Source organism: Papio anubis, chromosome 10, assembly GCF_008728515.1.
Source record: "Papio anubis isolate 15944 chromosome 10, Panubis1.0, whole genome shotgun sequence".
In the NCBI taxonomy this organism is placed as follows: domain Eukaryota; kingdom Metazoa; phylum Chordata; class Mammalia; order Primates; family Cercopithecidae; genus Papio; species Papio anubis.
In genome coordinates, this window is record NC_044985.1 from 114,146,735 (window position 1) to 114,170,173 (window position 23,439).

The 23,439-nt window shown below is 38.2% G+C and overlaps 1 protein-coding gene across 5 annotated transcripts in view; it reads left to right on the forward strand.

The window, feature by feature from the left end:
* Nucleotides 1-23,439, forward strand: part of SP140L (SP140 nuclear body protein like) — a 64,180-nt gene that overhangs the window by 21,803 nt on the left and 18,938 nt on the right. For 3 of the 5 annotated variants that reach the window (XR_002516300.2, XM_021924093.2, XM_021924091.2), the window contains exons 3-8: nucleotides 4,858-5,020; nucleotides 6,008-6,176; nucleotides 8,637-8,720; nucleotides 10,513-10,629; nucleotides 11,251-11,304; nucleotides 23,129-23,194. Coding sequence is in view for 4 of the 5 variants with exons in the window: in XM_021924093.2 (XP_021779785.2) it covers nucleotides 4,858-5,020; nucleotides 6,008-6,176; nucleotides 8,637-8,720; nucleotides 10,513-10,629; nucleotides 11,251-11,304; nucleotides 23,129-23,194 (653 nt within the window). In the remaining variant the exon portion in view is untranslated. The remainder of the gene's footprint in view (nucleotides 1-4,857; nucleotides 5,021-6,007; nucleotides 6,177-8,636; nucleotides 8,721-10,512; nucleotides 10,630-11,250; nucleotides 11,305-23,128; nucleotides 23,195-23,439) is intronic. The other 2 variants (XM_021924094.2, XM_021924092.2) reach the window with 2 other exon arrangements.

Below are 23,439 nucleotides of genomic sequence, written 5' to 3' on the forward strand. Positions count from 1 at the left end.
AAAACTTAGGGGTGAATTGTTTTGCAATGCCCATAAAACATTTGTCCCATTATTTGTTTCTTGAATTTTGAATTGACATTAATGGGAACTGTTCTGCTTTTTGTTTTATTTGAAGTTACATACCATAAATTGCCTATTTTTGATTTCAGCATATTTTGTGTCGCTGCATCTTTAGTTGGATTCTATCTTTGATTCCAATCAGTATCAATATCATCAATATTGATGATGCTTCCAATATCATTAATATTGCCTTTCAGTATCATTTCTTCAGGTATATTCAGTGTTATAATTTTTCAACCTTTCTTCTGTTTTACCTTTTATAATTCATTGTTTTTCTTGTTTTATCTCTCTAAAAATGCAAACTATGTTTGCTCTTTATTTTTATTTTCAGAGTTTCATAGGTCTTATAAGATCTGATTTCACTCAATCAGTAGTTACCTTCAACTTTTCAAGTTCATTGTTTAATCTGTATTTCTGTAATTGTTACAGTTGAATCTGAAACCATATTTTTCCACCATATTGTTGTCATACTTGAAACAAATTCCTTAACTCAGTTTTTCTTCACCAACCCTGTTCAACATTTTAAGTTTGTTGATATAATTTGAAGCTTTAATTCAAATAGTTACTATTTGGAATTTCCCCCCATTTCCCATAATATCTGTTTCTCCTGGGATAACTTTTTTCTCTCTCTTTTTTTTTTTTTTTTTTTTTACGCTAGTCTTTCTAATATTGAAGTATTTCCTCAAATGTTTATTGATCTGTGGTTATTTGTTTCTACATAAGAGAAGGCTTTGGAAATCAATCAATGTGATTCACCAATTAAAAAATAAAGAAGGAAAATCATATGAATATCTCATTAATGCATTTGATAAAATTTAACATCTGTTCATGATAAAACTTCCAGCATATTAGGAATAGGTAGGAACTCAGCAAATTAGGAATAGATAGGTAGGAAAGTCATATGAATATCTTGGTAGATGCATATGATAAAATTAGTAGTTCATGATAAAATTCTTAGCAAGTTAGAAATACTGAGGAATGCAAAGCACAGTGGCTGACAGCTGTGATCCCAACTCTTTGGGAGGCCAATGTGGGAGGATCACTTGAAGCCAGGAGTTCAAGACCAGCCTAGGCCACAAAGCGAGAACCTCTCTCTACAAAATATAAAAATAAAATAAAAAATTAGCTGGGCATGGTAACGTCTATAGTCCTAGCTATTCAGGAAGCTGAGGTGGGAGTATGACTTGAGCCCGGGAGTTTGAGGCTGCCATGAGCTATGATTGCGTTACTGCACTCCAGCCTGGGCAACAGAGTAAAACCTTCAAAGAAGGAAGGGTACTAGAGGGGAGGGGAGGGGAGGGGAGTGGCAGGGTGGGGTGGGGAGAGAGAGAGAGAGAGAAAAGAAAGAAAGAAAGAAAGAAAGAAAGAAAGAAAGAAAGAAAGAAAGAAAGAAAGAAAGAAGAAAGAAAAGAAAGAAAGAAAAAGAAAGAAAGAAAGAAAGAAAGAAAGAAAGAAAAGAAAGAAAGGAAAGAAAGAAAGAAAGAAAGAAAGAAAGAAAGAAAGAAAGAAAGAAAGAAAGAAAGAAAGAAAGAAAGAGAGAGAAAGAGAGAGAGATGCTGGGCGCGGTGGCTCAAGCCTGTAATCCCAGCACTTTGGGAGGCCGAGACGGGTGGATCACGAGGTCAGGAGATCGAGACCATCCTGGCTAACACGGTGAAACCCCGTCTCTACTAAAAATACAAAAAAATAAGCCGGGGGAGGTGGCGGGCGCCTGTAGTCCCAGCTGCTCGGGAGGCTGAGGCAGGAGAATTGCGAGAACCCGGGAGGCGGAGCTTGCAGTGAGCGGAGATCTGGCCACTGCACTCCAGCCTGGGCGACAGAGCGAGACTCCGTCTCAAAAAAAAAAGAAAAAAGAAAGAAAGAAAGAAAGAAGAGAAAGAAAGAAAGAAAAAGAAAGAGAAAGAAAAAGAAAGGAAGAAAGAAAGAAAGAGAAAGAAAGGAAGGGAAAGAAAGGGAAAGAGGTAAAAATATGTATAAAGGCATAACAAACATCACACTTAGTGATGTTGCTAGTTGCTTTTTCCCTAAAATTGGAAATAAGACAAGGAAGTTGTCTCTCACTTCTCTGCAACATTGTATTTAAACTCCTGAGCAGTGAAATAAGATCCAAAAAAGGAAATAATTGTTATTTTGGGGAAAGAAACAGTGAATCAGTCTTTTTTTGCTGATGACATTATTTTCTTTAAAATATAAAGGAAATCTATAAATACTTTACTAGAACTAATACATGAATTTAGCAATGCCATAAATGTTAATGTTTCTCAAACCAATTATATTTCCTATAATGGTAATAAGGAATTTGAAAAGCAATATCATTTAAAGTAGTGCTAGAGAGAATAAAATAACTAGAAATGAATTTAATGAAAGATGTGCCTGATTTTTAAAATTTATCTAAATAAATGGAGAAATATACAACGCTAACAGATTTCTAGCTCAATATTGTTGTCAGCTCCCCCAAATTTATCTATAGTTTCAAATCAAACCCAAGAAAAATCCAAAAGCCTTTTCTTGTAGAAATTGGCAAATTGATTTGAAAAGATACGTGGAAAATCAAAGAATCTAGAAAGTTCAAGACAATCTTTTCTAATTGACTTCAAGACTTTCTTTAAGCCATGGTATTTAACACAAAATCATATCAGCATAAGGGTAAACAAACAGATCAATGGTATGGCATAGAAAGTAGAGATATAAACCCATGCTTATATTGTAAATTGCTTTTTGAATATTTTCATGACCTTGGAGTGGCAAATTCTTCTTAGAGAGTACACTGAAGTCATTAATTATAAAAGAAAAAATAAAAAATTGAACATCATCAAAGTTAAAGATTTTTTCCTATCAAAAGACATAATTAAGAAAATAAAAGAGAAGCTACAGACTGGGTGAAAATATTTACAATACATAAATCAGACAAAACACTTCTATCCATAATCTATAAAAAACTCCTACCCATCAATAAATAAAATAAAATTCAATAATATAAATGGGTCAAACATTTGAACAGACACTTCACCAAAAAATAAATAAGTTGCCAGTAAACACTTGAAAACGTGCTTGACATAATTTCCTCATTAAAGAAATACAAATTAAAACTAAAATTAGATATTACATCGTACACACTGGAATGGCTAAAACTAGAAAGGCCATCACTGGTAGTCTTTATAAAAACAGTTTGTCAGGTTTTAAAATGGTTAAATGTACTCTTACGCAATGATCCAGTAATTCCACTCCCACATATTTACCCAAGAGAAATGAAAACATTCTTCCACAAAAAGACTTGCACAAGAACAGCAGTTTTATTTATACTAGTCTCAAACTGGAATCCACTCCAATGTCCATCAACAGAAAAATGAGTAAGCAGATTGTGGTAAATTCACACAATGGAATACCACTCAACAGTAGAAATGAATAAACTAACTGTTCAACACAGCAACATAGATGATAAGCAAAATAAGACAGACACAAAAGCATGTATATGTTTTACCCATTTATATGAAATCCAAGAGCAGGCAGTATGAACATATGACAGAATAAATGACAGCAATGGTTGCCCCTGAGAGGCTGCCTGGCTGCATGTAGTCAGCATGCAGGGTGACAAGCAGTATATGCATTGCTCTGCTCATTTTTCAAATAACAAATCAGTTTTTAGTTGTGTGTCTCCCTTCACATCTCCACTGTTTCTTCAGAATTCTGTAGAGCACCACGATTGCTTTCTTAACCTCTGGGAGCATCCCCTACCTATTATTGCAACTAGCACTTTTCTGACCAATTTTTGTCTTCGAGATTTTATTTGAAATCTCTTATGTGCTCATTGTCCTCCACCATTCTCTTTGTCATCGTAAATCTAATTCCTTTGTTATTATTTTAATGATCTTTAACCAGAAACTTTTTTTTTTACAGGAATTCAAACCAATAATGTGACATGATTGTGTCCTGCTTTATGCTGCGTAATGGGAAGTGCCTATAATTCTCTTCCGGTTGGATAAAAAGATCTCCCAAGTTTTCATAACATTTAGGAATACTGAGATGTTGATTAAAACATTATCAGAGCAATAACATGATCAACTAAGAACTAGAATTAGAGACTCAGCTTTAAAATTGCTTTAACAGGAAACAGCAGCAATTTCTGAAATTCAGATGCCTAAAATGATTAACCGTATATAGCAATAGTACAGACAGATTTATATTAACACAAAGCAGAGCCAGATGTTCCAGGAGATATCACTGATATTCTCATGAAATTCTCAATAATATGGTATTATTATCATTATTAAACCACGCTGTATTATTTATGAATTAATTTTATGATATATGATCGTATTTCCTTCCTAGCAGCTATAGATTAGAGAGGGACATCTTATTTTTATTTTGCCAAATTTGTTTTCTCTCAGTTGTTGATTAAGATGCATTTTCAAGGTTAGATTTTTATTTACATTCCATTGACTTTCATTTCTCTATGGATGACCTGCTTACTCCATCTAGATTCTGTAGGAATTTAATACTTTTATTTTGAAAAATATTCCAGATATGGTTAGGTGAAGATATCTTTACAATGACTTTGTTCAGTTTAGACTGGGCTTTTTCAGTACCCTCTATATTAGTCTTGCATAGGCTCCATGATATCTTCTATTACATCTTTGTTTGTTGCTTCAATTCCATTTATTCTGGGCTCTACTGAGTATCACCTATTTTATAGGTGTTCGTTCTTTGTAGCTTGTCCTTTATATGTAAGGTCTTACAGTCTCCACAAACATCTCAGAATCTTGACGACCATTTTCACATGGTGTCCTTTTTCCCTAGGATATTCACGGAAGACCAGGATGTAGATGAGGGGCTTCTCTATGACACTATATTCAAGCACTTCAAAAGACATAAGCTGGAGATTTCAAATGCAATAAAAAAGACATTTCCATTCCTTGAGGGCCTCCGTGACCGTGAACTCATCACAGATAAAATGTTTGAAGTAAGTGAAGTTTATTTCACAGCCTGGCAGATATGCTTTCATATTTTACAAGTATTTCTGTAAGTGCTCCTGTAAGGCAGAAAAGAAGAGGAGAAGCAGAGGTCACCAGAGATGGCCCTACTTCCAGCTAAGGAAATGGTGTTCCATGGCACCCTCTGGAGTTGGGGTCAATGGTACTGGAGAAACTGGAATAGAAACAGGTGTTCTCCATAAATGTACAATGTTTTGTAGAATTCATACACTATAACATAAACCAAAATTTAAAAATAATTTTAATGAATTGATTTACTGAAATCATAATTAACAGAGAATTAACATCAATTTAAAATACCTAGATCTGAGAACATTAAAATCCACAGGGAACTGGTGTTTAGAGGGGAGAAATTTGGAAGTAGATGCTTGTTATTCTTTCTCCAACACATTCGTTTTCTTTGTCTTTCCTTTATTTGTGCATTTCTGGAGTCTTGGAATATGGGTAAATTCCATCCATAGGCCCTGCTGGAGATACAGAGCAGCGAGTCATCTCCGGCTATGAATGTGCTTCCTCTGTGGCCAAGTTCACAGCAAGGGGAGAATGGTCTCCTGGTTTCCTTGAGCCCTTCAGGCCAAATCAGTCTTGGGGGAAAAGCAGAGGTTGTCCAGTCAACAAAACAGCCACTCATTGATTGCCTGCTACGTCTATCCCAAAAACATATCAGTCAGGCGCTTAAAGAACTTTGAGCCCACTTTTATCCTTCAAAGTTGTTCCTTTTTACATCTAATGTAAATAAGGGTGAGGCGATCAGGCTCAATCAGTGGGTATTTTTAAGGAGATGGAATTTACTTCTTTCATTACTGGCTATACAAATATGTAAAAATTATGAAACTTTACATGCGAAGATACCTGTGAAGAGAAATTGAAATTCAGTGAACATAAAATTTATTTTTATGGCTCTTCTGTAACTTGAAAGTCTGTATTTGTATTTTTTCCATTCAATATTTTTAAAGGATTCTCAAGATTCTTGTAGAAACCTGGTCCCTGTACAAAGAGTGGTGTACAATGTTCTCAGTGAGCTGGAGAAGACATTTAACCTGCCAGTTTTGGAAGCACTGTTCAGCGAGGTCAACATGCAGGAATACCCCGATTTAATTCACATTTGTAAAAGCTTCAACAATGGTAATTAAGTTTATTATCTACCTTTTGAGTTCCAGGGCCAATTTTTTTCAATAACCATATACTGAGCTCCTACCATGTGTGACACTTTGTGTTGGGCAGTGGGGATAGAGTAGTTAACAAAATAGACGTGTCATGCATCGTCTTGAAGCCCGTGGTATATGGTTATGGTAAAACAGATACCTGGAGGTCTGGTTCACTGGCCACTTAGACTCACAGGACAACCAGAGCCACGCTGGCATCAGATTGACTTAGAAGATAAGAAACACAGAACCCCAACGGGGCAGCATCAGTTGTTTCTTCTCTTTAGTGGGAGTCCTTGCAGTGGCCTACATAGCAGCCCACTAAATTGACTACTACCTGCCTTGAGTGACAGCTTAGCTGTGGGTGCGGGATCCACTTTGGCATAGCACCACATGTCTGTGGGAGTCAATATCTCTTGTAACAACTCCATAGTCATAGCTTTCAGGGTGCCACAGGGACAATCTAAGTTGTAAGAGTTATCAATTGAAGGAAGACCACACTTATTCCTTCCCTACAGGTATTTATAGTTCATGTAGAGTTTCAGGCAACCAGTTATGGGTCATTTCTAAGCCCAGGGTTTGCCCACTAAGACCAGGAAAAGGCTACCTTTATTAAATTTCTAGAATGATGAGCAAGAAAATTAACCCCGGGTCAAGTTTGACTTTACTGAAGGATAAATAGTTTTGTTAACCCTTTACCCACAAGGGTTAAAAGAAACGTTAATCAAATAATCACAAAACTGATTGCTCTGACAGCGACTATTTTTGGTGCTGTATCAAACTAAAGTTTTGATTCTTGACTTTTTTCCTGAGAAGGCGTAATTTATACTACTATAATGGTACACAGTAAAGATGCCCTCTATTTTGTTTTACTCGCCTGGCAAAATTTTATTCCCCTCACAGTTTGATCTCAACCCAGTTCTCCAAATGAGAGATGGAGACATCACAAGAAAAATGAGCACATGCCCTGAAGAGGGTGGATGCTATGGCGACTGGAATAAAAGCGTGAAAGCATGTCTGCAAAACAGGACAAACTGGATCTGACTAAATCCAAGAGTGAGAAGCAGTATAGGAGCTGACCTAAGAGAGATCAATTGGAGGAAGATAGTAAATAGTCTGGAATCCAAAGCTAAGGAATTTGAAGTTTATTTACTAGGCAATAAAGAAATACTACAAATTTATAAACAAGGAAAAAAGTTTAGGCAGTTATATATGGTATGGCTTATTGATTTGTATTAATACTAACATTATCTAGATTAAAATAATTGTTGTAACAAGTCATTCAAGTCAAAAAGTGAAAAAAAGGAAATCACATATCTGGGCACAAATTTCAAGTCAATGTTATGTTTGTAAGCAGGATGGCCCAGGCTGTGGGGATGAAGGGAATAGTGTTACATTTACTGCCCACATTCACAGGGGCTCTGTTCCTCTCCATGGACTGCAGGGATTCCCTTCCTAACCCCAGTGTCCACAACTCATGTGTTAGTTTCTGGCACTCCTTATGCTTGGGTGACCTGCACTGAGGCTCACTGTCCCCTTCCTGGGCCAGCACTGCCCACTGCCCCAGCCAGCACAGCAGTCCACCCACCCTCAGGGAGATACTGCTGACTCTTAGACCCTAAAGTCCACACAAGCTGCCCCTGTGTCCCCTGTTATGTTTATTTGGGAACTGTTCATCCTCCCTGACCCAATTAAGCCAACGTTTTCCTGTTTTCTAGCCTCATCTTTAAAGCTGTTGGAGTTTTCTCTTTTATTTTTTATATATGTATGTTTTTGGAGATAGGATCTCACTCTGCCCAGGTTAGATGGCAGGCTAGTGAGCTATCTCTGCTCACTACAACCTTGACTTCCTGGACTCAAGTAGTTCTCCCGCTTCAGCCTTCTTAGTAGCTGGGACCACAGGTGCACACAACCACATCAGGCTGATTTTGTTAGTTTTCTTTTTTTTCTGACACAAGGTCTTGCTGTGTGGTCTAAGCTGGTCTCAAAATCCTAGGCTTAGGCGATGCTCCTGCATCACCATCCCACAGTTCTATGATTACAAGTGTGAGCCACTTCACCTGGCCAGTTTTCTCTTTTATGATGGAATCTCTCTAGGACCTGAGACTATCCTTCCAGGGAATCCCTCTGTTTCTTCCTTACACTTGATATATGCCTACCCTGCCAAATGACAATTTTGCAGGTAACACAACTCACTGTGTTTCCATTACTTCTTTATCGTTAAATTTTGAGTATCCCCTTTCTGTGTAGGACACATAAAAGCTCATTGTTGAGGTCATCTCTTCTCTGTCCCAGAAGATGATGGGAGAAGTTTAAGTCATGTGTAACCCTCTGACTTCTGAGTCACCCGAATGCTGGAAATTCCTAAAAGCCAATTTCCAGATGTTGTCCCTGGTTCTCACAGATCTTCAATTGCTTTCTTCTCTCTCCCACTCTTCAGCAATCCAAGACAAATTGTCTTTCCAAGAAAGCGATCAAAAAGAAAGGGAAGAGAGGCCTGACATCCAACTAAGTCTTGAACAAGGTAAAAATGACAGAATAAAAATTTTCTCATTGCTAAGAGGAAAAGGAGACAAGGGAGGTGAGGGCCCAAGGTTCTGAGGGGAAATTGTGAATCAGGGAAGACGTGGAAGGACCATGGAGAAGTCAAGGAGGGGGTTGTATGAGCTCCTACCCAGATGTCGGGTCTGGAGAAGTGGCCAAAACAAGACATAGTTGGTTCAACAACCATAAAGGAATCAGAACCAAGTGTGTCAGTAGGCCAGATTTACAGATGCTAACTACCCGGAAGTAGCTGTGATTTAGAAATGTCCCTGTAGGAGGTCAGTATGAAACTGTGAAGTGTTGAGAACCACAGCTCATGGCCCATGGTCAACATCAAAGAGGAGACCCTTGGGGGAAGAAAAGCTCCTGTTTTATCTGTACTTTCACATTCTCAACACTTTTGACACCAAACGTGGAAAATCTCCCCACACCAACCATCTCCAATTCCCTGCAGAACTGTGAAACCCATCCTAAAGGGATTTCCAAAGGTCACCTCATTAACATAAACTCAGGCTTGGTTGAAATGGGGTTGTTATGCATAACAGGAAGTGCGGCTGAGTCTCTCTCTGTCACCCAGACTGGAGTGCAGTGGCATCATCTTGGCTCACTCACTGCAGCCTCCGCCACTTCTTACTGTTTTCAAAGAACATTAGTAGTTTCTGGAATGATAAGAGCTTTTTAATTTTTTTCTGTTTTACTCAGGACTACAGGTAGAAAAATAAAAGTAGAGAAAAGGAGAAGGAGGTGCAAAACATGGGGAGAGCATGACTCTGTTATGTGTCAGGCGTGATTATAGGAGCAGGCATATTTTTTCCAGAGAGCACTTCATCTTAGCTCAGAATATTAGTGTGCAGCATCACAGCACTGGGAACTCTTCTCTGGTCACTGTCTAGAGGTCACCCAAGGAATGTGTGTGACCTCGAGAAGCTGAAAAGACAAGGAAATAGGTTGTCCTCTCCAGACCCCAGAAAGGAATAAAGGCCTACTAACATAACGGCTTTAGGCAGTGAGACCCGTGTCACACTTCTCCCTGACATAACTGAAAGATAATAAAATACAATAATAAAAATAAAATAACTCTTTTGTTTCTCATTAGTTTCTGGTGAACTAGAAGATTACCAAATGACCAAAGAAGGAGAATCAGAAGAGCTTGCTTCTAGCTTGCTATGATGTGATGTACCAAGTAATTATAACTTAAAAATAATAAAAACAGGCCAGGCGCGGTGGCTCAAGCCTGTAATCCCAGCACTTGGGAGGCCGAGGCGGGCGGATCATGAGGTCAGGAGATCGAGATCATCCTGGCTAATACGGTGAAACCCCGTCTCTACTAAAAATACAAAAAATTAGCCGGGCATGGTGGCGGGCGCCTGTAGTCCCAGCTACTCGGCTGAGGCAGGAGAATGGCGTGAACCCGGGAGGCGGAGCTTGCAGTGAACTGAGATCCGGCCACTGCACTCCAGCCTGGGTGACAGAGCGAGACTCTGTCTCAAAAAAAATAAAATAAAATAAAATAAAATAAAATAAAATAAAATAAAAATAAAATTAAATTAAATTAAAAATAATAATAATAACAAAAACAGAAACAGAGTTCTGATAATGAAAAAAAAGACAGAAGAGGGTAAAAAGGGAGACTTGAAGGAAGAGTCAAATATAGGGAGGAGCAGTGAAAGAAGATTTCAGAGGAGAAAGTAGAGAAGTAGGTAGCAACCAGGGTGCAGAAAAGAGGGTTATTGGGGCAAATTAAAAGTTCATAAATTACAATTTTGGCCCAGGAGCAGAGCAACCAGCATGTGAAAATGAGAAGTGCTCCTATGTCATGGGTTTCTCCGAAGAAGTGCCAGAAAGCCCAGAAGCAAAGATGGAAAATGGCCAAGCACGTGGCAAAATGGGTAAGGCTGCCTGAGGGCTGTGGGATGGGGATGGCTCAGGGGGCCCCACAGACCCTGGGAAGAGTGGAGGCAGGTGCTCCAGTCTGCCCAGAATCCTGTTCTCTGCATTTGCTTCACCCAAGCTTTTGGGGAACTACAGGGAGGCAAGAGATCGTTATAAAGTTTTACTTATCAGGATGGGCTCTGTTGATTACATATGGGTGACGTCATAGAACGGTGCTCTTTAAAGTGGCAGTTATCCTGTTTATTGCATTAATATGTTAAGTTACACTCAATATTCCATGGAACCCAAGACAACCCAGTGAACTTCTGCTGGTAGATAATAGTGTCATTTTGCTACACCTTAGAAAGGCCTCACCCAAAAGACAACTAATCCAGGTACTTAATTGTCAGGAGGGAAGACTGCAGATCTACTCTTACCCCAAACCATACTTTTGATAGAAGACCCAGGGCCCATCCTAGACTCATAGTTCTCAGTTTAGTGGTTCCTCTAGAAGAAAGAGAGGAATGACTATCCAAACATCTTTATAAACTCCAGCCTTCTATAGTATGAATTGTCCTAAGATCTGTAACTTTTATTTATTAATTTCTGTTTCCTCACCACCACTTGTTATTTTCTAGATACTGTGGGTATTGGAAACAACTCTACTTTGGAAAAACCCAAGAGGAAGAGAAGTAAGAATAAACAAGAATTTACTTGCTTTCAGTGTTACAAATATGTTTTTAATGCCAGAGTTTTCTTATTGTCATTGTTACTATTTCTGTTATTATTTGCAATACTATAGTAGACACACTGGTGGCCTCCCCAAAAAATGTCCACCTCCTAATCCCTGGACTGTCATCTGCTATCTTACATGGCAAATGGGACTTTACAGATACAATTAAGCTAGGGGCCTTGAAGTGAGGAGATTATCCTAGGTTATGTGGGTGGGTCCAAACTAATCTTGTAGGCTTTAAAGAGTGGAGAACTTTTCCTGGCTATGGAGAAAGGAAAATGTGACTATGGAAGAATCATCAGAAATATGTAATGTTGCAGGCTTTGAAGATGGAAGAGGGAACCAAGGAATGTGGGTGACCTCTAGAAGCTGAAAAAACAAGGGAATAGGTTGTCCTTTCCAGCCCCCAGAAAGGAATGAAGATCTACTGACACCTTGACTTTAGGCAGTAAGACCATGTCACACTTCTCACTGACATAACTAGAAGATAATATATTTGTGTTGTTTTAAACCACTAAATTTGTGGTAATTTGTTATGGCAGCAATTAAGAGTAATATAGATGTTGGTACTTGGCCATGGGGTGTGGCTATCACATATTCCTGAAAGTGTTGGGATGTCTTTGAGATTGGGCAGTGGAAAGAGGTTGGAAGAATTTTAAATAGTGTGATTGGAAAATCCTAGATTAAAAAAATGGAAGGTAAGTCAATTAATAACCCTACAATGGTCTCTAAGTGCTCACGTTAAAGGAAGAGTCGCGTGTACTCACTTTAAATAAAAATCTAGAAATGATGAAGCTTAGTGAGGAAGCTATGTCAAAAGTTGAGATAGACTGAAAATTAGGCCTCTTGCAGCAAATAATTGGCCAAGTTATAAATGCAAAGGATAAGTTCTTGAAGGAAATTAAAAGTGCTACTCCAGTGAACACTTTAATGACAAAGCAGAGCAGTCTTATTGCTAATGTGGAGAAAGTTTGAGTGGTCTGGATAGAAGATCAAATCAGATTCCCTTAAGCCAAAGCCTAATCCAGAGTAAGGTCTTAACTCTCTTCACTTCTCTGAAGGTTGTGAGATGTAGGAAGCTTCATAAGAAAAGTTTGAAGGTAACAGAGGTTAGTTCCTGAGGTTGAAGGAGAGAAGCTGTCTCATAACATTAAAGTGCAAGGCGAAGCAGCAAATGCTGATGTAGAAGCTTCAGCAGGTTGTCCAGAAGCTCTAGCTAAGGTCATCGATGGAGTTGGCTACACTAAACCACAGATTTACAGTGTAGACTAAACAGCCTTCCACTGAAAGAAGATTCTATCTAGAACTGTCATAGCTAGAGAGGAGAAGTCAATGCCTGGCTTCAAAGCTTCACGGGACAGGCTGAGTCTCTTGTTAGAGGCTAATGGAGCAGGTGACTTTCACTTCAAGCCAATGCTCATTTACCATTCTGAAAGTCCTTGGGCCCTTAAGAATTATTCTAAGTTTACTCTGCCTGTGCTATATAATTGGAATAAAGCCCAGATGACAGCACATCTGTTTGCAACATGGTTTACTGAATATCTTAAACCCACCGTTGAGACATACTCCTCAGAAAAAAAGATTCCTTTCAAAATATCACTGTTCATTGACAGTGCACATAGCCATCCAGGAGCTCTGATGGAGATGTACAAGGTGATTAATGTTATTTCCATGTCTGCTAACACAACATCCATTCTGCAAGCCCATGAATCAAAGAGTAATTTCAACTAGCAAGTCTTAATATTTAAGAAATACATGTTGTAATGCTATAGCTGTCTCTATACATAGTGATTCCTCTGATGAATCTGGGCAAAGTCGATTGGAAACCTTCTGGAAAGGATTCACCATTTCACATGCGATTAAGAACATTCATGATTCATGAGAGGAGGTCAAAATATCAACATTAGCAGGAATTTGGAAGAAGTTGATTACAACCCTTATTGATGACTTTGATGGGTTTAAGACTTCAGTGGAGGAAGTCACTGTAGATGTGATGGAAATATAAAAAAACTAGAATTAGAAGTGGAGGCTGCAGTGGCTCACACCTGTAATCCCAGCACTTTGGGAGGCCAAAGCGGGCAGATCACCTGAAGTCAGGAGTTCAAGACCAGCCTGGCTGGTATTTGTAAAAATACAAAAATTAGCTGGGCATGGTGACTTGTGCTTGTAGTCCCAGCTAGTCGGGAGGCTGAGGCAGGAGAATTGCTTGAATCCGGGAGGCGGAGGTTACACTGAGCAGAGATTGCACCACTGCACTCCAGCCTGGCGATAGAGTGAGACTCCATCTCAAAAAAAAAAAAAAAAAAGAAGTGGAGTCTGATGATGTGACTGAATTGTTGCGATATCATCATAAAACTGAATGGATAGGCTGGGTGCGGTGGCTCAAGCCTGTAATCCCAGCACTTGGGAGGCCGAGGCGGGCGGATCATGAGGTCAGGAGATCGAGATCATCCTGGCTAACATGGTGAAACCCCGTCTCTACTAAAAATACAAAAAATTAGCCGGGCGAGGTGGCGGGCGCCTGTAGTCCCAGCTACTCGGGAGGCTGAGGCAGGAGAATGGCGTGAACCTGGGAGGCGGAGGTTGCAGTGAGCCGAGATCGTGCCACTGCACTCCAGCCTGGGTGACAGAGCAAGACTCCGTCTCAAAAAAAAAAAAAAAAGAAAAAAAAAAAAACTGAGTGGATAAGGAGTTGCTTATTATGGATGAGTAAAGAAAGTGGTTTCTTGAGATGGAATCTGCTCCTGGGAAAGATGCTGTAAACATTGTTGAAATGACAACAAAGGATTTAGAACATATTAGTTGATAAAGCAGCAACAGGTTTTCAGAGAATCTACTGTGCTAAAATGCATCAATAACTTTACATGTTACAGAGAAATGTTTCATGAAGTCCATCAACATAGCAAACTTCATTACTGTCCTATTTTAAGAAATTGTCACATCCACCTCAACTTTTATCAACCACCACCCTGATCAGTCAGCAGCCATCAACACCCAGGCAAGACCCTTTACCAGCAAAGAAATTATGACTCACTGAAGGCTCAAATGATTGTGAGCATTTTTTGAGCTATAAAGTATTTTTAATTAAGGTTTGTCCATTGATTTTTTAAGACATAATGCTATTGCATACTTAATAGACTACAGTAAAGTATAAACATGATTTTCATATGCACTGGGAAACCAAAAAATTGAGTGTCTTGCTTTATTGCAATATTCACTTCATTGCAGTGTTCTGAAACCAAACGTGCAATATTTGTAAGATATACTTATATGTTTTATCCCAAAGACGTTTGAAATTTTTATCTGATCATATCTGTCAGTCTTTTCATTTATGGTTTCCAGGTTTTATGTACAATTTACAAATATATTATCCTCCTCATAATTTGAAAACATTTTTACTTGCTTATAGAATATTTGAAATACTTTTTAATGTTTAAATCTATAACACATATGGAATTCATTGATTGGTGTTTGATGTGAGATGGTGATTAAGAGATATAACCCCAATACCTTTTTTTTCATGATTTGAAATACGATTTTATATATGTTCTCCAGTATACACAGATCTGTGCCTTATCACATTTCTTTATCCATTCATCTATTGATGGAGACTTAGGTTGTTTCTATGTCTTAACTACTGTGAATTATGCTGCAATGAACACAGGAGTGCAGATATCTCTTTGAGATACTGGTTTCATTTCCTTTGAATACATACCCCAAAGTGAGATTTCTGAATGGTATGTTTTTCTAGTTTTAATTTTTTGAGGAACCTCCATACTCTTTTCCATAATGGCTATACCAATTTACATTCCCACTTACAGTATACAAGGGTTCCTTTTCCCCATACCCTCACCAATACTTGTTATCTCTTGCCGTTTTGTTAATAGCTATCCTAATAGGTGTGAGGTGATGTTTCATTATGGTTTTAAGTCACATGTCTCTCATGGATGGTCAGTGATATTGAGTACTTTTTTATAACCCATTGGCTATTTACGTCTTTTTTTGGAAAATGTTTATTCATATCCTTTCCCCATTTTTAAATCAGGTTATGACATGGTTTTGTTTTGTTTTTGCTATTGAGTTTTGTGAGTTCCTGATATATTCTGGACAGCAACCCTTATCAAACACATGGTTTGCAAATATTTTCTCCTATTCCATAGGTTGCCTTTTCATTTTTAAAATTATTTCCTTTGCTGTACAAAAGTTTTTTTAGTTTGATGTAGTTCCACTTGCTTATTTTTGCTTTTGTTGCCTGTGTTTCTGGTGTCTTATCTAAAAAATAATTGCCCAGACCAATATTGAGGAGCTTTTTCCCTGTTTTCTTCTTTGAATTTTATGGTTTCATGTGTGACATTTAAGCCTTTAATCTATTTGGAGTTAATTGTTGTATATGATGTAAGCCAAATATCTAATTTCATTCTTTTGCTTGTGGATATTCAGTTTTCTTAGCACCATTTATTGAAGAGGCTATCTTTTCTCCATTATTTATTCTTGGCATCCTTGTCAAAATTAAGTGCCCCTTCTTGACATTTGTATTTATCATACTGCTGGAAGTCCTAGTCAAAGCAATTAGGCAAGAAAAAAAAGTCGTCCAAATTGGAAAGAAGTTAAATTGTCTCTGTTTCCGGGTGACATTATCTTCTATGTAGAAAACCCTATAGACTCCACCAAAAAACTGTTGGAACTAATACATGAATTCGGTACAGTTGCAAGATTTAAAGATCAGTTGTGTTTCTATGCACTAACAATGAACTATCCAAAAAAGAAATTAAGAAAACAATCCCATTTACAATAGCAACAAAAAGAATAAAATGGGAACAAATTTAACCAGAGATGAAATATTTGCACACTGACAACTATGACACTGATGAAAGAAACTGAAAAAGATACAAATAAATGGAAAGACATCTCATGTTCATAAACTGGAAGAATATTGTTAAAACGTCCATACTACCCAAAGTGATCTGGATAGTTGATGAAATCTCTATCAAAATTTCAATGACATTTTTCACAGAAATAGGAAAAAGGAATCCTAAAATTTGTATAGAACCATAAAAGACCCAAATGGTGAAAGTAATCTTGGAAAAAAAAAGAGCAAAGCTGGAGGCATCACACTGTATTTTAAACTACATTACAAAGCAAGAGTAATCAAAACAGTACTGGCATAAAAACATACATAAACCAATGGAATAGAATGGGGAACCCAGAAATAAACTCATGAATGTATGTTCAAGTAATCTTTGATAAGGGCACCAACAATAGGATTTTCTTTATGTAAATGTGCCACATTTTCATTTTTCTTATCTGCTTTATGGAGCTATATATAAAACAAATTCATCACCTTAAGGTATAACTGAATTTGTTTTAACAAATGTGTGCAGTTATATAAATACCTCCACAATCATGACATGTAAAAGTCCATTTGTGTTCTTCTCACCTCTCTCTGATTCTTGACAACAGCTGATCTGCTTTCTGTTCGTTTGTTTTTTATGAAATGAGTCCTCACTACGTTGTCCAGGATGGCCTCAAACTCCTGGGCTCAAGTGATCCTCATGCCTCAGATTCCAGAGTAAGTGGGAATACAGGCATGTACAACCCCTCGACCCAGGTTGTTTTTTTAAAGTGCTGATCTGTTTACATCACTCTAGTTTTGTCTTTTCTGGAGTTTCATATAAATGAATTCATACAGTACTGAATTTACTTATGTTTAGCCCCTTTCACTTAACGTGATGCTTTTGAGATACATCCGTGTTATTCTGTGTGTTCATAGTTACTCTATTTTTCATCACTGAGAAGTGTTTCTTTATGTGAATACATTACAGATGGTTTATTCACCTGTTGATAGCCATTGAGGTGTTTCCTGTTTCAGCTATTACAGATAAAGCTGATAGGAACATCTGAACACAAATCTTCGGGTTGGGCATGTTTTATTTTGTGGGGTGAATGCCCAGGAGTGGTGCTCTTGGGTCATATGAACATACATATATGTTCAGTATTTTAAGACTCTGCCAAAATGTTTTTCAAAATGATGATGCCCACTTGCATTCCCACCAGTAATGCGTGAAACTTCTCATTGCTCCACATACTCACCAATACTTGATAGTGTTAGTAAAACTTCAAATTTTTTATAAAGTTTACATTTACCATTTTTTCCTTTATAATCTGTGATTGTGAGGTCCTATTTAAGGAATCTTTTCCTAACTCAAGAACCTATGTTTTCTTCAAGTTTTATGATGTTAGCACCTACATTTAGGTCTATACCCATTTTGGGTTAGTTTTTGCTTATAGTTTGAGCTAAAGATTGATTTCTTTTCTTTCTTTGCATATAGATATTTAATCATTCCAGCATAATTTGTTGAAAAGAGTATCCTTTCTGCATTGAATTAGTTACTTTGACATCTTTGTTGAAAGTCAGTTGGTCATATACGTTTAGGTCTATTACTTGACTTTTTTCTGTTCCATTTATCTGTATGTCTATTTTTATGCCAATACACCATCTTGATTACTACAGTTTTACAAATCCTGAAATCAGGTAGTGTAAGGCCTCCAGTTTTGTTTCTCTTTTTCAGAATTGTTTTGACTATTTCAGGCCTGTGGGTTTTGAAGATTCTTCTATCTTGCAGCTCAGCTACTCTCAAGATTACATCATTGTCCAAGGTGCTTGCTAAGCTCCAGCCATAATGTCCATGTTCTAGGCCATCAGAAGGGGAAAGAGTGAAGAGCAAAATTGTCTTCCCTAGAGGCTTATTACTTTTGCAAGAAGTTTTCCCCAGAACTCCTCTCCTCCCACAACAATATTCTGCTCTCATCTTAGTAGTCAGATCTTAAACTGGTGGCCCTGTCAGGTGTAAGGGAGGTTATGAACTATGGTTTTTCTCTGGAAATATTGATGTCTGCAGTCTTTGAGGTATTCTATTAGTTGATCAGGAGTGGAAAGTAGGTATCTGAAAAACCATATGAAGAATTGACTTTGTCAATTATTTAAAATTTGTTGAATGTTCCTTTGCATCCTAATGTGCGGTCATTATTTGTAAATGTTCTATGCCACTTGAGAATAATGTACATTTGAACTATCTGTTGGTTCTGGCTTCACTCCATGCACATCTTTATCAAGCACAACTTTGTTGTTTAAATTTGGGTTCATAGTAATTTATTTCCTCCATCAAATTTGTATAGAAACATGTTAAATTCTCACACATGGTTGTATATTTGCCAATTCCTCCTTATTTTGTTCCTTTACTTTAAATATTCTGAGGCTATTAATGACTTTATAACTTCTTAGTGGATTTCTTTTATCATTATACAGCATTCTGCTTTATCCTTATTAATGCTTTTGCCTTAAAATCTCTTTTGCCAAGTGCTAATGTTGTTATACAAACTTTTTTGCTTTTTTCATGTTTTTCACTCTATGTTAAGCCATCTTGTGCAGCTTTGTTTTATGTCTCTTGTAACAGCTCTTAGCTTTTGCAATTTTATCTGATAATCTTAGCTTTTTAATGATTTTTTATTCGTTTTCATTTATTGTGATTCCAGATATATATGGATCTATATCTTCTGTGGTAGTGTTGACCATTCTTAGTTTGTGTTTTTTGTGTCTCTTTCCTGCTTTCTGATGGATTGATATAACATTCTATATTCTCCCTTTTCTCCCTGCTGGTTTGGAAATTAAAGACAAAACTTCTGTAATCTTATTAATCATGCCCCAATCACCAAAGATGACAAGGATCTTGTAATGGTTTCACTACAAATTTAATACCTTATCTCTACCATTTGCTTATTGTTGTTTAATATTTAATGTTTAACTATAAATTTTGAAACTATTATTTTTGCAGTTGATATTTACTTAAATCAATTTTTTAAAATCATTTTACACACTCACCATTGTTCTTTTTCTTTGGTTTCACTTTCTGTCTAGCTAAAGTAAATTATTTATTTTTTCCAGTGAGTGATCTCTAAGTAGTAAATTTGCTAAGTGTTGTATGTACAAATTTGTCTCTTTTTTTTGATAGAAATGTTTAGCTAGGTTAAAAATTCTGGGTTGATATTTATTTATTCTCACTATAGTAAAGTGGTCACTACATTGTCTTCTGGAATCTATAGTATGGCTAATAAAAAGTCATTCTTTTGTCATAACTGTAACTTCTTGTTTAATATTCTGCCCTTTCTCTCTAAAAGCTTTTTTCCCCAATATTTAATCATGAAAATTTTAAGCATGCAGAAGACTTGGGAGAATTGTATACTAAGCATCAATATACTTTCATGTAGATTCACAATTAACATTGTATCATTCCTGCTTTATCACTTTTCTATCTGTATTAGTCCATTTTCACACTGCTAATAAAGACATACCCAAGACTGGGTAATTTATAAGGAAAAATAAAGGAAGTTTAATGGACTCACAGTTCCATGTGACTGGGGAGGCTTCACAATCATGGCAGAAGGTGAAAGGCACATCTTACATGGCAGCAGGCAAAGAGAGAGTGAAAACCAAGTGAAAGGGGTTTCCTTTATAAAACCATCAGATCTTGTGAGACTTGTTCACTGCCATGAGAACAGTATGGGGAAAATCACCCCCATGATTCAATTATCTCCCACTAGGTCCCACCCACAACACGTGGGAATTATGGGAGCTACAATTCAAGATGAGATCTGGGTGGGGACACAGACAAACCGTATCACTATCCATATATACATTTTTTTATCCACTCCATAACCCATGGTCAAGTTTGAAACATTTCAAGGTTGCAGACATCTGCACCCTTCCCCCTCAAATACTTCTGCCTGCATATCATTAACTAAAGTTCTTTTATAAGATAAAATTTACAATGAAATGCACAAGTATGAAGAGTACCATTTGATGAGTTCTTATAACCACATTTTTCTGCACCACCAAAATGTTTACCAAGATACAGAACATGATCATCACCATGGAAAGGTTCCTTATGTCCTTTCTGTTATCTCTCTACCGGCTACCCATCAGGGCAATCACTACTCTTTGTTTTTCCGTGATAACTTAATTTGGGTTTTTTAAAAAACTTTATATAAATAAGGTTTTACAGCATGTTCTCTCTATTGTGAGATTTATTTCACTCAGCATGTTTTTGAGATTCATCTGTATCATTGGATGTATCAGTAATTTGTTCCTTTTCATTGCTAAGTAGTGTCCATTGTCTGAATATACTGAATTTTGTTTATAATTCTCCTGATGATCGTCACCTCGAGTATTTTCGGTTTTTTGCTATTATAAAAACTCTCCTCAGCACATTCTTGTAGAAGTCTTTCTGTTTTTTCATATCTCTTATCTAAATACCTAGGAGCAAAATTGCTGGGATATAGAGTAGAAGTATCAGTTCTTTCCCCTCAGGACCCATGAAAAGGATGGTGCAGGTGGATGCTGCACTCACAGGTGTGTGCTGCAGTGGAGGAATGCTTCACTGAGGAAACCCATGGGGTTTGCTAGCTCGGGGACCGCTAGCAAACCTGCCCAAACCTTACCTCTGAGGGAGATATTATCTTTTTAGCTGGGATTTAAGCAACTCTCCTCTGGGGATATCTCCTCTGGAAAATTTCTAAGGAGGGAGATGTTCTCCACTTTATACTGGTCAGGGAATAAATTTGCCCTATAATCTGGAGGCTACGTGATCTCTAGCTTCCAAGGCTGCTTGCTATTCTAACATCCTTGAAGTTATACCCTGACACCATGAGTACAGAAATGCCAATGAGAATAGCTTCTCAACAAATTCTTCCCACATTTTTGCTTCTGGTAAATTTCCTCATGAAGACACTGCCCCATCAGCCACTTTAATTAATTTGACCCATGGGTCCAGATACATTTGATTTGCTAAATGTTGTAGGAGCAAATTGCAAATGTAGGTGCACTGGCTCACTCGTGTTATCTCAGCACTTTGGGACACCAAGGCAGAAGGATCACTTGAGGCCAGGAGTCCAAAAACAAGCAAAACAACCAAAAACAAGCCTGGGCAAGATAGTGGAACCCTGTCTCTCTACACACACACACACACACACACACACACACACACACACTTCATAAACAGTGAATGTTTTAGGTCTTTAGGTCTCTTATGACCAGCTGACCACCTCTAAGGTACAAGTCACCTTACGTGAGGGAAGCAAGTTAATGCCTGGCTTCCATACAAGAAGCACAGTCCCCAGAGCACACAAGGTGCTCGAAGAAGGGAAGCGTTTACAATTGTTGAGCTGCCCTGAGTGGGATGTACATTTGTCAGGGGGAAGGTAAACAGTGCCTCCTACGTGACTCCTGGATGACTGTAAGCCTTGGGGATCCCAGTTCTGTTCGTTGTGTCCAGTCCTTGATTTGTTTGTGTGTGGGGGGCGGGGAGAGGGTGGGCATGTGGGGGTACTGTTTGAGGACAGTTTTTCCAATCTATCCTTTTTGTCCATGACACCAACCAGGTAACAGTCGCCCCCCGACCCGCCCCAACAAATGACTGAAAACAAGGGTAGGGACAATGTCTGGAGGATTCTATGTTGGACCTCAGAACCTGGGCCCAGCCTCTGCTGTCTCATGACTGGTGCGGAGAGGCTGACTCAGCATTCTCAGAGGCGGAGCACTGGAGCAGGTGTTTTCCTTCTGGACAAAGGATTCAGGGTAGTTCTGAAAGACAGATATCACCAATGCTCCTGCTTCCTCCCTGCCTCCTAGGGTTGCAGGTGTTCCTGCCTTAGATGTCGGGATTTTTGCTCTTGCTTCACTGCTGCAAAATTCGTCTGTACCATTCAGGTGGCTGCACCTTCATCTTTCTCCCCTAATCATCTCCTTTTCTCACTTAGACCTTCCATCCACAAAATCAGATACAAGTAGAGCAAAAGCATTTTCATTAGCTGTGTCTGGAGTGAAATCTGAATCCCCTGGGCACTCAGAAGGCTGTGCCCACCAGGCCTCTAGGGAAAAGAATGAGGCGTCATCCCTAGGAATGGTCACAACAGAATCCTGAATCTTCAAGATAGGTCTACAGAACACTTGCAATACCCCACACTTTTGTCCTGGTCACTGTCCAGGAAGGAGATGATCCCTTTCTGGGGGCTGCTTCCTTCAGTGAACCTCCCATGGTGTGTGGACAGGAGGAGATGAGGGACAGTCAGAAAGTCAGTGCACTGTGGAGTCACTTTTCTGATAAAGGGCACATCAGACTGCAAACGGTCCGGACAGCCAGATTCATGACACTAATGAGTTTCTGGGATCACAATAGCGTTCCTGGAGTCAGTTGTTCTGCAGCCTGAAGGAGGGCTGACAGTGTGGAGGCACTGCTGAGATTATTTAATGAAGTTGTATGGGGATTCTATAATGAGTATGTAATTACATAATGAAAACTCACTACATCAGAGGTCACAATATCTCCCAACTTCCAATACAGAATATTATCTATAACATCATCAGCTTCAAGGAGGATGCCTTCTCATTGCACATTTGCATTTACTCAACAAACACTTGAAAAAGGAACATGGAACAGCAGTTATCATTCACTCTAAGGTGCCAGCAAGAGTTAATTTTCCATTAAAAATTTTGTTTCAAAGGAAGGTCATCTCCTACAGTCTCCCAAGCCTATGATACACAAGGCTCATGCAGAATTAAAATAGAACTCTGTACTCAACTTCCACACTACTACACAGATTATAAAGAATTTTGCCTCATTCCTGTGGACCAAAGTATGAAAAAAAATCTTGTATACTACTAGCATATAAAGCTCAGAGAATTATATTTATACCTCTGCATAATTAAATTTATTCTCTTTTATTTGAAGAAAAAAAGAAGGGGCATTCCTGGACCAGAATAAAAAGCAGAACGCAGAAAAAAATCCAACAACATGGTAAGCAGGCAAAGTGAGGTCGTTACAGCTTTTGAGTTTATTAGGGCACTGCCCACTGTATTCTTGAAGGCCTGCAGTTCCCGAGGGCCTGGAGAGTTCTGTACATCCTGTATCAGTTAGGATGTAGACTAACAGGCTGTGACAAAGAGGCCTGAGAATGCAAGGGCTTCAACAAAATGGTTTCTCATGCATGTAATAGTCCAGAGGCCCACAGTCAATAGGGAGGTCTTATCATCCTCAGCATG